Genomic DNA, 14,724 nt, shown 5'->3' on the forward strand with positions numbered 1-14,724 from the left:
TTTGGATAAAATTTCTTAATTACAGATGAAAATGAATAAGAAAATGGAGGCCATATTATAGAAATTCTCAAATACCACTATAGAAATTAATTTTAATATTATATATTATGAAAAACTGTAAGTTTTTTTTTATTTTTAAGAAAAGGTTAATATGATCAGAGCCACATTTGAGGAAGACTATTATGAGACAATTGAGCATAATGAATTGAAACAGGCAAAAAAGAAAAGCGGGGAGACCAATTAAAGGGCTAATGCAGTTACCTGGACAAAAAATAATTAGAACAGTAACAAGAATAGAGACAAGGGATGAATATGAGAAAATTGTTAAACATAGGTCTGCAGAATTGATAACTCCATGTGAGGGATGAGGTCTAGAAAGGAGTTGAAGGCTGAAGACTTTAGCCAGGTTGACCCCCAAATGGTGGAACTATGAATTGAAATAGGAAAATTAGGAGAGAGGTGCTACAGAAGAAAGGCCATTTATAGTTTAAATAGGTTTAAATTGATGTTAAGGGTCTGTGTGAATGGAAATATGCAAATATCTTTAAGAAATAGGAATCTGAAAATTGCAGGAGCAGATGAAGGAAGAAATATGTTAATAAATGAGTTTGTGAGATAAGGTTGCCCTGGAGAACACATGGAGAGAAGCAAAGACAGGACTTCCTTTGTGGGGAATCACTAAAGAAAATGGGGAGGCAAGGCAGGAACAGGCAGGGAGACAAGAATCCAGGCAGTTGTCGCAGACAGCAAGGGAATGAGGAATATCAATCAACAAACACCCAGTGCTGCTCCCTCATATGAGACAGCTTCGGTGTGGTGGCAGATGAACTAGCAGCAAGAATAGAAGCAGTCATTAAAACACAAGAGCTTGAATTTGAGGTTTTAAGAAATGTCGAACTTCATAATAACAAGGAAAATATTACTTTGGTTGGTTAGAACAATCAATTCAATGGTACATTTTCATTTGTTTTATTTTTAGGTTATATTATTTATGTAACTTAAGTATAATCTCTATTCAAAGGACCCTAAAAGAATCATAATACCAAGTGAAAGTGGCTTATTCCAGTGCCTTTCAAACTTTCTTGATCAAATCACTGTGAGAAATACTTTTTTCTTATATTATAGCCTAGCATTCAAAGACATGTGTGCAGATACTCAAAAATATATATTATATGCCCAACCATTTATTTCATTTTATTATCTCACATTTTTGGAAAAGTTTTAGTCAAAAGCCACTAAGCTGATTTCATGACCCACTAATACCCATCACCTAAAGCCTGGAATGTCTAGTCTAATTCAAATATCTACATATGGTGAAAAAAGAAGGATTAAAAGGCAAAAGACAGAAATCAGCCAGGGCAAAGAAGAGAGGCACGTCTTCCCAATATATAAAAAAAGATTCCAGGTACACGTGGGGTGGGTTGCGATTTCTCATTTTAGTGCCTTCGATTTGTATAGCTGAGTGAAACAAAGGCTAGGAAGGCATGGAGATTGGTCACTGACTCACCATTCCAGGCTCAGTGCCCTCTGTTCCTTTTCTCATGATGCCAAGTCTGGAGATTCCTGCTCTTTTCTGAACATGCTCAACAGTCTTTGTCCTTGCTGTTCCCTGAGATGATTCCTGTGGAATCTAATCCATTCTTCAAGGCCCAGTTCAAGTGCCACCTCCCCCACAGAACAGCAGAGCATGTTCTTTGTACTTTCATTTACTACTAATGCATTTTATCTCATATCTTTGCTTCATTCAAAAGGGCTTTCAGAAATTAAACACTAAGTAGTAAGTACTGCATCTTGACATCCTGAATAAGAGAGATACATATGTCCTGTCTTGTATTTGTATATGTCCATCTGATATACACTTGTAACTTTACCGAAGGTAAAGATACTATTGTGTTTCTACCTTCCCAAATATTTAATGATGGTACAACTCAATGCCAGACATGGTTCTTCATGCTGGGAATTGATAGGTGAACAGAATAATCCAAGTTTCCTACTCTCTCTGATCTTACATTTTTCATAAGTAAGACAATAAATAAATAGATAGATAATGTAATGTCAGGTGGTGACAAATACTGCCATGAAAAATAAAGCAGCCTCAGTGAATATAAAGTGACTGGAGTACAATTTTACATAGGGTGGTCAGTGACCTCTACAGAAAGATGGGGTTTATATAGAGACTCAAATGAAACAATGGAGCAAACCATTTTAATATTTGCAAGAAGAGCATCCAGCCAGAGGTAAAGCAAATGCCCAGGCCTAGAGACAGATCCTTCTGACCCATGCACAGCAGACAGCAGAGGTCAGCAGGAAAGGAGTAGAGAAAATGAGTAAGAGAGTTGGCAATGATGAAATCAGCAAGCTCCAATGGGTAACTAAAGATACAGAAATCGGTCTGGGGTTGTGGCTCAGTGGTAGAGAGGCTACTGTGCATGTGTGAGGCACTGGGTTTGATCCTCAGCGCCACATAAATAAATAAGTAAATAAACAAATAAAGGTATTGTGTTATGTAAAACTAAAAAATAAAAATTAAACACACAGAAGGCAAACTGTCTTCCAATGGCAAGGGGTGGGCTGGTCCAGGACAATGCAGTGATGATATTTCTGATTGTAGCACCAGTGACATTTACATATAAAATTTATGTGGCATGTGAGAGAAATAAGAAGACAAAGTTGACCCCATGATTTTTGGCATAGCAAATAGAAGCACAGAATGACCTTTGACTAAGATGGAGATAATTATAGAAAAATCAGGTATATTTTTTTTAGAGGACAGGGGGCTCAGTTTTAGATCTGTCAATGTAAATTCAATATGTAAAGACATTGAGAATGGATGAAATTGTCAGAGAAGAAAGGAGAGAGGAGGAGAAATCTGAAAACAGAACTTGGAAGCACATTGGGAGATCAAGGACATGATGTAGATCCAGCAAAGGAAATTAAAAGGAGAAACAAGTGAACTGGGAACAAGACTAAGGAGGTTGTTTCTAGGGAGCCAGTTCCTCTCTGTAGAGTCCACACAGAGTGACACAGGAAGAGACTCTGTAAATGTCAAAAATTCTGTTGAAGGGAGTTTGGAATTACCACAGGGAAAGGTAAAGGGTGGTCACCAAGAAAAAACACAAGGCTTGTTAAGTGGTTCTGTCAATGAAATGAGAATTGAGAGCAGACAAGGGAGGTATGAACAAAAAGAATCAACTCTAACCTCAGGCAAATTATGATTCCTACTTCCTTCTTCAGAAGCCTTTTATGTGATTTAAGGAGAAAGCATGATCCATCAGAGTACTGTAATTCCAAAATGGTATCCACTCTCCAAGGAGATTTACTACACTCCTATGTGGTGCTTCATTCATTCCTCTATAGCACACTAGTTATTTACTTTCTGAGTACTTTATTTTTGGTAATATTATATTACTGTAAATGAATGTAATCTAGGTTTGCACTTAAAATGTCCAAAATCTATTTCCTTGGGCCTATATATGTATATGAGTTTGTGTGTGTATGTACAAACAGATGCATTTGGCATCAAGTCTTAAAGAGCTAAACACTTGACAGACTGTGTCAATTATGAGTTTGTGGTTCTATTTTTCATGAAAACAAAAAATAGTCTTGAATAATTAGTTTGCTAGTACTAAATTCATTCGTTTACATAGTTTGCAAAAGTTAGAGTTTATCATTCATTCTTATACTATTGATTTAATGCATTAAAAGATAGTTAAAATAGGGTCCTATTGGCACCCGACCCAAAGAGCATGGCCTTTGTCTCTGTCATTACTGCCTTTTTAGCATCAAGTGGTTTTGCAGATCAACCAAAATGAAAAACGGTGTTTCCAGCATTGATGTTTTGCAACAAATAAGTTTTCTTAGTTCCTAAGTTTCTAATGAATCAAATAGTTTTATTCAATTGAAATGTAGCACTTTCCTGTTTGATAGAAGTTTATAACAACTCAAAGCTACATGATAATACAGTTTGGTTTTCAAGTCTCTTCAAGTCTTTCTATTATACAGTAAGATAATCAGAAATCCTGGAGTAAGGCAGACAGGCTGTGGCCTACCAGCATTGTAGTGAAAAAAAGTTATAGAAGACCTAATAATTAGAAAATTCTGTAAAATGATGAGTAAATTGTATTCATTTTCTTACAGAAGGCTTTCTTTTCTTCTTGTGCTCATACTAATCACATTACTTAGTGTTTAATGTAATATGTAGTTTGAAATCTGGATGTCAATTAGAAAAAGTGCACTTATTACAACTGAAATGTTTATTCATACTTCATGTGTTGAAGTACCAGGGGTAATTTGAACTGAGCTTTCAGAAAAATACACACACACACACACACACACACATACATACACACACACGATATGTATACATAGCTTTTATGCCCTCCTCTTTCCTTTAACCTAAGAGACATTCAGCAATGCCTATTCTATCAGAGAGATATGCATAAATTCTAGTCCAATTTATCTTTTGATTAGTGAGCAAGGGGACTCTTTTGCTAGGTGCCTAATATTTTCCTGGCTATTATGTAATCATTGAAATTCCAAAATATTGACATGTTTAGTGTAATTCATCAAACACCAACCAAGATTTATTTACTATTATTAGTAACATTTGTGACACCCTACCCTTAAATAGGAACTTTACCAATGATTAAAATATGACCTTTGTCATTACCTTAGAAATATGAACATTGGTTCATATTCACCTTGAAATAAATGAGTAAAAAAAATATTTTCATAATATTTCTTTTTCTGATTCAGTTTCAGCCCTTCTTGTGTCATCCAAGGCATTGATGATTACCGCTGCACAGCTTGTCCACGGGGATATGAAGGCCAATACTGTGAAAGGTACTAGCAGTCACGACACATGGAGGTTACATGCTAAGGGTCACCACAGAGAAGCCCATATTTCAATAATTTCATTATTTTCATTTTTTCTAGTTGTTTAAATTAGATGCTTACAAAACTATTTTTATATCTTTAGACTTTTTCTGGAGAAAATTTACTTCTATCTAACTTTAGATTTCCTTAAAGCTCCAAATCATTTCACAACTAATTTAGGTTTTAGTAAATATATAGAGATATAAATGTATAAATAGGCACAAATTTTATAAATTTATTTTATAACTTTTATACTAACAAATAAATTGGTTTTCAAAAGCTTATCAGTAGTGTCCAATAATAAAAACCTGGCTACGTATTTCTCATTTTAGTTCACTGGAAAATGTTGTCTTCAAAATACTATAACGATAACTGCACACACATCATTTGTTCTTAGCCCAGTGACCCTTCATTGGCAAGTATATGGCTAACTCAGAATGTAAATGGTGTCAGCATTTTTAATTAGTATACTATTCAAACAATGAGATGCTGTTCATTCCCCGTATTCAATAGTAAAAATGTTATTTACATGCTGCTTCTTACAGTAGTAATTTATAGGATCTACTAAGGCAAATGTGTAGATATTAAATTGAATTCTAAATATATAACAAATGTTAAAATAAGCAATACAATTCCAGACCATAAAGTAAGATTGTAACTAACATCTTCCCAATACGTATTTTCTATAATATTAACATCCTAGCTATTCAAACTTGTCACCACCACTTTTAGCATCTTTAACATAACAGAAAGTAATAATATTGACCATTAAAACTCATAGTGGTTATAGCAGAATTGACAGCATAAAAAGTTTTCTAGAGCTTCATGAACTTAGCTTAGTTCCACCAACCTAGATGGATCCAATATTTCCTCATCTGTCTTAGAAGAATAGCTGATGTTCTATCTACTTAACACTGCCAGTATGACAGTGATGTGTGTGACACCTTGCCTAGGCACCCAGATGAAAACCTCCTCTCCAGCAGAGTCACAAAAAGTCTTGGAAATTTATCCCATCTTCATCTTGTGCCTCAAAGTCAATAACTACCTAGTGAAGTAGTACAAGAGTCCCTTTCCTTTGTCTCAAAGCAGAACAGATTTTAAGATGCTATTGATAATCCAGAACGCTCTATGGAATCACTCTAACACTGGAGATTTATTGCAATCACATCATAGTTTGGAGTCTTTCTTTTCCATGTCCTGCTTTACTCATTGTTTTTTTTTTTTTTTTTTGCTGGATTCTCCTAGGAGCTTTTGAAATCAAAATTTAAAAAGATAAGCTAATATTAAATAATATTTATCATCACTCACTTAGAAAATCTTCTTATATAGAATCAGAAATGTCTATATTAATAATGACAACAGGAAGGTAATTAAATAATTAGACTTAAATTTTGTAAATTCCAGTGCAGTTTGTATAAGTTCATAAGGTAGAGTTCGAAATACAAATCTGTATGTGGTTACTCTAATTACAATATTCTGTACTTGCATATGTATAACAGTGCATTCACAATTTCCATCAACCAAAATTAGTAGCAATTAAACAACTTGTAATATAAAATCCAAAACTATTTTCATTTGTTTTGAAAATACATACATTATTTGTATGTAGATTATAGATTATAAAGGTATATATTTTCTCTCTCCACCAGGGTGCTTTAGTTTTGATGCTTAGGCGATATTCAGTTCATGCCCTTGTAATCACCAGCAGGGTGGTAAATGAGAGCATTCTTTCACACCAACACAATTATCTGCAATAATAAGCTGCATTCATAAATTGGAATCACCACTACAGACAAAAGCATGTGTATAGATAGAAAAGACTGGAAAGGTATACCATGATGACAAGTATTATCTTAAAGCAGAGTGATTACAGAAATCCATTTCTAAAATCCATTAATGTTTAATGAATAAGAGTTGACAGTTCATACAGCATATAAGATGAGCAGGATCATATACTATCAAATGTGAATGGTATGAATTGTTTTTGCAATTCTTGAATGTTGTTAAAGCTTTGCATTTATCATCTATAACATATAAATGATCAGTTATATTTCCCTGAAAAATTGCTTCTATTCAGCTAAATTAAACCAAAGGTCTTGGTTAAATTTTTATTGTAACCTTCCAAATAAACTCATCCCACTTCTGAGAGCATCTTAAATCATTTAAATCACCTTAAGACCTGCTCAAACTTAACTCAACTCTTAAAGTATCTAAATTTCTTGAGTGTCCCTGTAATGTAGAAACCCTTCCCAAACTTTATCCTCATTACTCTTGTCATAAATTCTTTGAAGATTTACACAGTCTGAACCTGCTTAGAATACAATTATTTTACCTGCAAATGTTAAGAAACAATTTAAGTGGACTTATTTAAATAATATTTTTACTAAGCATTTGTTATCTTATATTGGAAAGAAAATGACAATCAAAAGCATAAATGTCTGAAAGCCTAATGTTACAAATAGTTTATGCTTCACCTTTTCTAACTAGCACAGGATGAATGAACTTTTAGAATTAGCTATGCAGGGCTGGGGTTGTGGCTCAGTGGTAGATTGCTCGTCTAGCACGTGCAAGGCCCTGGGTTGGATCCTCAGCACCATATAAAAATAAACAAACAATATAAAGATATTGTTTCCAACTACTTCTAAAAAATAAATATTTTTTAAAAAGAATCAGCTGTGCAAGTTTTCATAGTCCCAAGCTACTAAAAATGGTCTAGAATTATCCAATTAGTATTTATACCTTTGGCTCCAACCGCCTACTATCTCTGACCTTCTCTTACTTACATGTTGAACAAAAATCCTGACTTTTGAGTGAGACTTTCTCAAAATAAAAAATAAAAATGGCTGGGAATGTTGCTCAATGGTTAAGTGCCTCTGGGTTCAATCTCCAGTACAAAAAAAAAAAAAAAAAACCTGACTGTTGGTTATATTTACACTGATCATATATATAATATATTGTACTCTAAAGAGGAAAAGGAAGTATTTTTTAATAATTTAGCCAGGACAACAGGTAATCTGAGATTGTCCTGAGCACAGCAGAAACATATGACTTTGCTAGCATCTTGTAAAGCTGCAGTATCATAGTGCATGTTGGTATATACTCAGATGAATAGATTCATGGATTAGGGGGAAAGTTGATGAGTGGATGGCATTTGGGGTTCACGCAATCTGATTTCATTTTTAATTTCTTAAGTCAATGCTATGTGTTTTATTTGCTCAACATGAACCCATTTTCCCAGATACCTAATGAATATCATCTTGGAAAAGGTGTGGTAAAAAAAGAAACACCAATAGAATTCAATAGAAAATCCAATTTGCTTATTGCCAAGAAACTTTAAAAGAAACTTTTAAGAAAAGTTTATGAACTAGAGCTGCAGTAGGCAAACTACAGCCCATGGGCCAAATTCAGTCCTTGCCTGATTCTCTTTGCCATTTAATCCAAGAACCATATTGCCTCAGGTAAACATTTACAATCATGTGATGATTTGAAAGCACTAAATCTGAACTCCATTTACTTAAATTTAATATGTCAAAGACTTCTAGCTATTCTCTTTAGTAGATTTGTATTATGAAATAATTTATACTCTATTGTTGTTGATATTACTATGGTTTGAATTCTACCAACTTGAAGAAACTTTGAAATTTTCTTTCTCAGTGCATAAACTTGACTTTGTCTTTGGCTTATAAAGCACAAAATGTTCTATCTGGCCCTTTATAGGAAAGGATTGCTGACTCCTGATCTTGATACCAATTTTGACTCTTGATACCAATTTTGCTTCATTTAAAAATGAAACAAATAGACACACACACACACACACACACACACTCAAACAAATAATTTAGAGATGTGACTTACCTAACCTTTGCTTTGTCACTGTTTAAATCCAGGTGTGCCCCTGGCTACACTGGCAGTCCAAGCAGCCCTGGAGGCTCCTGCCAAGAATGTGAGTGTGACCCCTATGGCTCACTGCCTGTCCCCTGTGACCCAGTCACAGGGCTCTGCACATGCCGCCCTGGAGCCACGGGAAGGAAGTGTGATGGCTGCAAGCACTGGCATGCACGCGAGGGCTCGGAGTGTGTTTGTACGTATACTAAGTGTTTAGCAATAGGACCCAGGCTTCCCCTTCTGTCTCATTTCCAATGAGAAAGATGGACTTTTTTCTTGTTTGCAATACCAAGGGCTCCTCTCCATTGGTTCTGACACTATCTATTCACCTCCTGCTTTTGGCCTGCTGGTTTTGACTCCATCCTGCTGAGCCATGAATAGCTAAGAAAATCCCCAGCATGCTTTGGTCCTCTCATTGAAGACCCACAACAAAGTTCCTGGAGACAAATTTTATTTATTAATTTTGTTCATCTCAGGGTTTATAGTTTTTTTTTCCTAAAGTTGGCATTGCCTTTGTGACAGATTAAAGATCTGAGTATATTAAATTTTTTGGAATCCTTCTGAATTTGTAATCAACTAGGCAGGTACTTTAAGCCTTGAATTATAACTGATTTTTATTTTTCCAGATTTTATGGAAATCTATAGGCATATTGCTTTGTAACTTTCTCTTGAACTACAAAACCTGGGAGCATGAACTCAAGTATTTAAATATTTTTACTCACACATATACTAAATGGAGAGCAGTTTGCTGTCTCTCTCTTTCCTTCCTTTAACTGATTCTGAATTCAATAGTGCCATATTGAAAATACATTGAAATGAGTAGTTAAATATAGTTCTTGGATTTTCTGAAAATTCTAATCTAAAATAGGTTATTTAAAAATTTAAGAAGGGAATGTTGTACAGTGATATACTTTTCCTTAAGGAAATTTGTTTTAACACCTTTTACTTCAACATTTACCTTTTTAAATGCATTTTTGCATGCCAGTGTTTTTTGTTTTTAACATCTTACATGTGTCTTTGTATTAATAGCATTTTAATTAGAAAAATTTTTGTTTGTACACTGGTTTTATAAGTTACCTCAAAAGCTAAGGCTGGATTTAAAAATATGCCAAAACTTAAGACTGCCTGTGTTTGGGTAGATAAGCTTTTAAATATTTTCTTTGTATTTCAACTATATTTAATGAAAAATATTTTTTTTCAAGTAAAAATAAATGTGAAAGTGGACAGGAGAGAAGAGATAAATTGTAGTATAATCATATACATCAATATTATTGTATCCAGTTATTGGTATATACATAGTCACTCTTTCCAAGTATAAAGATATATTCTAATGATAATTAAAGAGTGTACTACTAAATATTCTATACTGTTTTCAGGTTGAATTATTAGTATGAATATAATCAACTAGGTAATATGTAGATTTTTTTTTTAAAGAGAGAATGAGAGAGGAGAGAGAGAGAGAGAATTTTTTTTAATATTTATTTTTTAGTTCTCGGCGGACACAACATCTTTGTTGGTATGTGGTGCTGAGGATCGAACCCAGGCCGCACGCATGCCAGGCGAGCGCGCTACCGCTTGAGCCACATCCCCAGCCCATATGTAGATATTTCTAATGCAAATATGACATTAAAATCTAGGAAAGATAAAATAATGAATTATTTTTCTGAACATTTATTTGAAAGTGTAATAGCATTCTATTCATCAGCAATGACTTTAAGTTCTGTTTCTATTAATGACAGGTACCTTATTTACACTTTTAGTAAAATAATCCTAAAAAAAATCTTATTCCTATCACGTGTGGATTTTTAATCTCCAGGTGTCCCATTGGAGGTTAACAAAAGAGTCAATCTTCCACTTACAAAGTTACACAGCCTTACAATGCTTTTCTTTGTTATTTTTATCCCACATGGGAAATGCATTCACACCTGCTATATATACATCGTATTCACTTCAGTTGCTATGTCCTGTAAATTTAAATATTCTTCTGGAATATTCATTCTTCTTGATTAACTCATGAATTTTCTTCTATAAAAATGCTAAATTACAGGGTTGATTTTTATATTAAATCTTTACTGAAGTTTGTAATTATGATGTATAGGTGTTCCTTACACTGCCTTCCTTAAGCTTTGGTGATGTCTGCTGACTTGTAGAACATTTCCTCTTCGCCCTTCATTAGGTGAACTCTTAAGAGTTGCCACACAGAATATCTTTAGACTTTCCTTCCTGTCTTTTAGAATTTTCTTCAATTTTAGAAAAATGTGCCATGGTTCTATCACATTAGTCTTCCCCAGGACTCAGTTTCTACACTTACTTTTTAAATGACTTAACAAAACAAGGTACAAGTGAGGACAAAACTCTGACTTATTCTCAATTCTCTTTGTAAGACATTTTTATATCCTCAAGCTAAATTAGATCAAGGGGCCAAAGCATAGATTCTGCTGGCTTGTTGGATTTGCAGGGCCTGTTTTATCACATGTGATCATCCTGGGATTACATAAGGCCCAGGGGTGTAAGCTTGGGGAGGGAGCCTGGTGAGGGCAAAAGTAGAGATGTGTAGCAAGAGAAGTGATTGTGGTGCTGGTTCTTAATGTGGTGCTGACTGTAGAAAGCTTCTCCTGTTACAAAAACAAGCACTCATATAGGGTGGTAGCATATATTGTAGAAGAGTTAAATTTGTTCTCTATAGTTGATTCTCTAGGAAACACACTTTAAATTGTCCCATAAAAAGAGTTTGTATTTTTTTAAAATGCACAATAAATGACCTAGGCATGTTCATTATATTATCTCAGGCAAGCTACCTGTTGGTGGAAAGAATCTGCATATGCACCATAAAATAAAAGTCTTTTTTTTTTTTTTTAAGAGAGAGAGGGAGAGGGAGGGAGGGAGGGAGGGAGAGAGAGAGAGAGAGAGAGAGAGAGAGAGAGAGAGAGAGAGAGAGAGAATTTTAATATTTATTTTTTAGTTATCCACATCTTTGTATGTGGTGCTGAGGATCGAACCCGAGCCGCACGCATGCCAGGCGAGCGCGCTACCGCTTGAGCCACATCCCCAGCCCCTAAAAGTCTTATATAATAAAAGGTATAAAATTCTGCTAAAAGACTGGACAGTACAGAACAAATACAAAAGTCATAGAAGAGTTTCCTTTGACCACCCAGCTTTGCCAGAGAGACTTATCACCACCAAGGCCAGTTGAGAGTGAGTAAGCTAGAATTTTACTGAATTCAACATGGAATTTCCTGTGGGACATAGGTTTTTTATATGTGAGATTTCCAATATTCTGACGAATTTAAACAAATAGTCCATGTCCATCGTAGGAAGTATTTACACCTCAGTGTCACACAATTAGTGAGTCAAATCCAGCCACACCAAGGTGATCAGCTCCACCAAGCAGAGTAGCACCTGGCCTTAAATAAGCAATATTCACCTGCAGGCACTAGGCAGTCTCCTAAGAATCCCCTCTACCAAAAACAAGATCATCATCATCATAATTTTTAAAGGCTCACTTTGAGAGCTGATCTTTTGCCAGGCACCATGTTAATTGCTTCATATGCAGCTCTTTTAATTCTTGCCATATCCCTAGACATTATCATCACCATTGTGGGATAAGAAAGTTAAATTTAGGCAGTTTAAGCCATATTATGATTTGGATACGTGCCCCCTAAAGGTGAATGTGTTGAAGACTTGGTCCCCAAGGTGGCTCTATTGAGAAGTGGTGAAATTAAGAAGGTAGGGCCTTATGAGAAGTCCTTTGATAACTGGGGGTCTGCCCTCAAAGGAGACTGTGGGACCCTAGTCCCTTCTTCTCTTTTTTACTCTCTACCGTGGGTGAGCTGTTTGCTCCACCAACCACTCTCAGACTTTGCCACCAGAAATGTCTACCAGAGGCCCAAAGCAATGAATATGCTAATTTTGTACTGGAAGCACCAAAAATGTGAGCATAGATAAACCTTTTCTCTTTATTTGTTAATTGTCTCAGATATTTCATTATAATGATGGGAAGCTGACCAACACAAATCACTTTCTGAAGGTTCACTGTTACTTTTTGACAGAGCTACTGTTTGAACATAGGTGGTTTGTAAATCTTATTTTCTTAATCTCTCTGCTGGCTCCTGATGCAAAATGCAGAAAACTAACATGGTTTACCTGATATATTCAGCATTAATGAAGTCAGTCTTTTATTCATTTATTTCTTCTCATCTAATAATCCATTTTACCTGAATAAAAAATAAAAATAAAATGGACTACAGATACATTAAAAAAAAAACTTTTAAATTTATCCAAGGCCAATAAGGTCATATTTTTTTTCTGTTAAACATCGTGTATCTCTTCACTAAGTTATAAAAGACTTATAAAATATTTACTATAGATGCTTATTCATCAGAGATTGTCAAGTAGACTGTCCCCTCTGTAGGAAAAAAGGCACACTAGCCATGTACCCAGACTAACTTCAGAGCCTTTTTTCTTTTTGTAGGAATTATTTCGGGGAGTTCTTTATTATTACAAGGAGTTCTTCACTTACATATGGTAGTGAGATCTGAATAGATAATTGATTGGATTTCCCAAAGTTGGCTTTCTCCTTAGTAAGTTACAAAAATCCATCCTGTCTTTCAACCCTCATTCATAATTGACATTTCATTTTACAATTACCTGCCCTTCTGAAATTTGAGAATGAGCAAGAAAGTCATTATTTATTCAGTAGTAAGGTTTTATATTGTGAAAAACTTGGACTTGTTCATGTCCTATTTTCCTCAGATGCATAGTTAACAGAGTAACTCATGTGATGTTTAAAATAGATTGTGAATGGCATAGTAAAATAGATAAATCTCCCAGAAAAACAAAAGATAAAATAAGTAGCTATTGGCAAGATGTTATGCCACAAAATGTGCTTGAAATAGCATTTAATAAATATCAAGTTGATACTTACTATTTTTAATCACTGCATATAAAGTATTTGGAGTGTATCAGTTTTTTATTATTTATAGTCACAGTTTATTTAAAATATAGAATATAAAATAAAGCTTTGCTAGTTAATGTAAAAAATCTATCATGAAGTGTCCTTGATACTGATCCACAGAGATACTATCAAGATTATTATTTTTAACAGCCAGTTACCACCAAGGATCTTACCATAATAATACAAAGGCTCTTATTATCACTAGAGCATTGTTTATCCAATATAATTAAACTTGATTAACATTGACAGTGATTGTTTTCTGTGCAAAGAATTAGGCTCAAAATAGTAGAATATTGTTATCACTGTAAAGAAAACAGGATTTTCTGTTTTAAAATGTGAAAAAACATCAACTGATCTCCAAAGGCAATTTTAAAATCTATGATTTTGTATGTCATTGCCCTCCATCGCAGCAACCTGAAGATCACCCTATCTCTACCCCCACTTTAGTGTCCAAGTTCCTTTTCCAAGGCCAATGTGTCCACTAGAGCCTTTTGGAACTCTGAACCATGGCATGCTGTTCAAATCCAGGTGTTGGCAATCCGTTAAAACCACTTCTGTTTCCCTTGTTTTGTACCATCTATTCATCTGTTTCATTAGTAAAAGATGCTTGAATTTCTTGTCACCAACCTTCTTAGCACAGATCCAGGGGACCAGTGTGTGGAACAGTAACTCTCACTTTGATTCTGGATAAGTTTTCTAGTCATTGAGGGAGAGTCTCAGTGATTTGCACACCACATTGTGCAAACTGTTCTGTTAACAGATTAAGGAGTTGCGTGTTGAATTGACATTTGGAAAAGCATGATCACTATTCCTTTTTTTTTTCAGTGAAGCTTTTAAAAATAAAGTGAATTCTTCATTGATTTCTATTCTGGCTTGGCACTAAAGCTTTATTGACTTCAAAGAATATTACAAGCACATGATTTTAAAATTAGATATATTAAAAGATAGTCTAATATTTCTCCTTTTTGTGGCATCCCCCAAACAGACAATTCTCTATTGCACAGAATTTT

The 14,724-nt window shown here is 34.6% G+C and overlaps 1 protein-coding gene across 1 annotated transcript in view; it reads left to right on the plus strand.

The window, feature by feature from the left end:
- The window catches only part of LAMA2 (laminin subunit alpha 2), a 576,405-nt gene that overhangs the window by 406,888 nt on the left and 154,793 nt on the right, over positions 1–14,724 (plus strand). The window contains exons 31-32 of the mRNA XM_081295188.1: positions 4,756–4,842; positions 8,763–8,956. Coding sequence (XP_081151314.1) covers positions 4,756–4,842; positions 8,763–8,956 — 281 coding nt within the window. The remainder of the gene's footprint in view (positions 1–4,755; positions 4,843–8,762; positions 8,957–14,724) is intronic.

Source organism: Spermophilus citellus, assembly GCF_964194105.1.
Source record: "Spermophilus citellus genome assembly, chromosome: 5".
In the NCBI taxonomy this organism is placed as follows: Eukaryota; Metazoa; Chordata; class Mammalia; order Rodentia; family Sciuridae; genus Spermophilus; species Spermophilus citellus.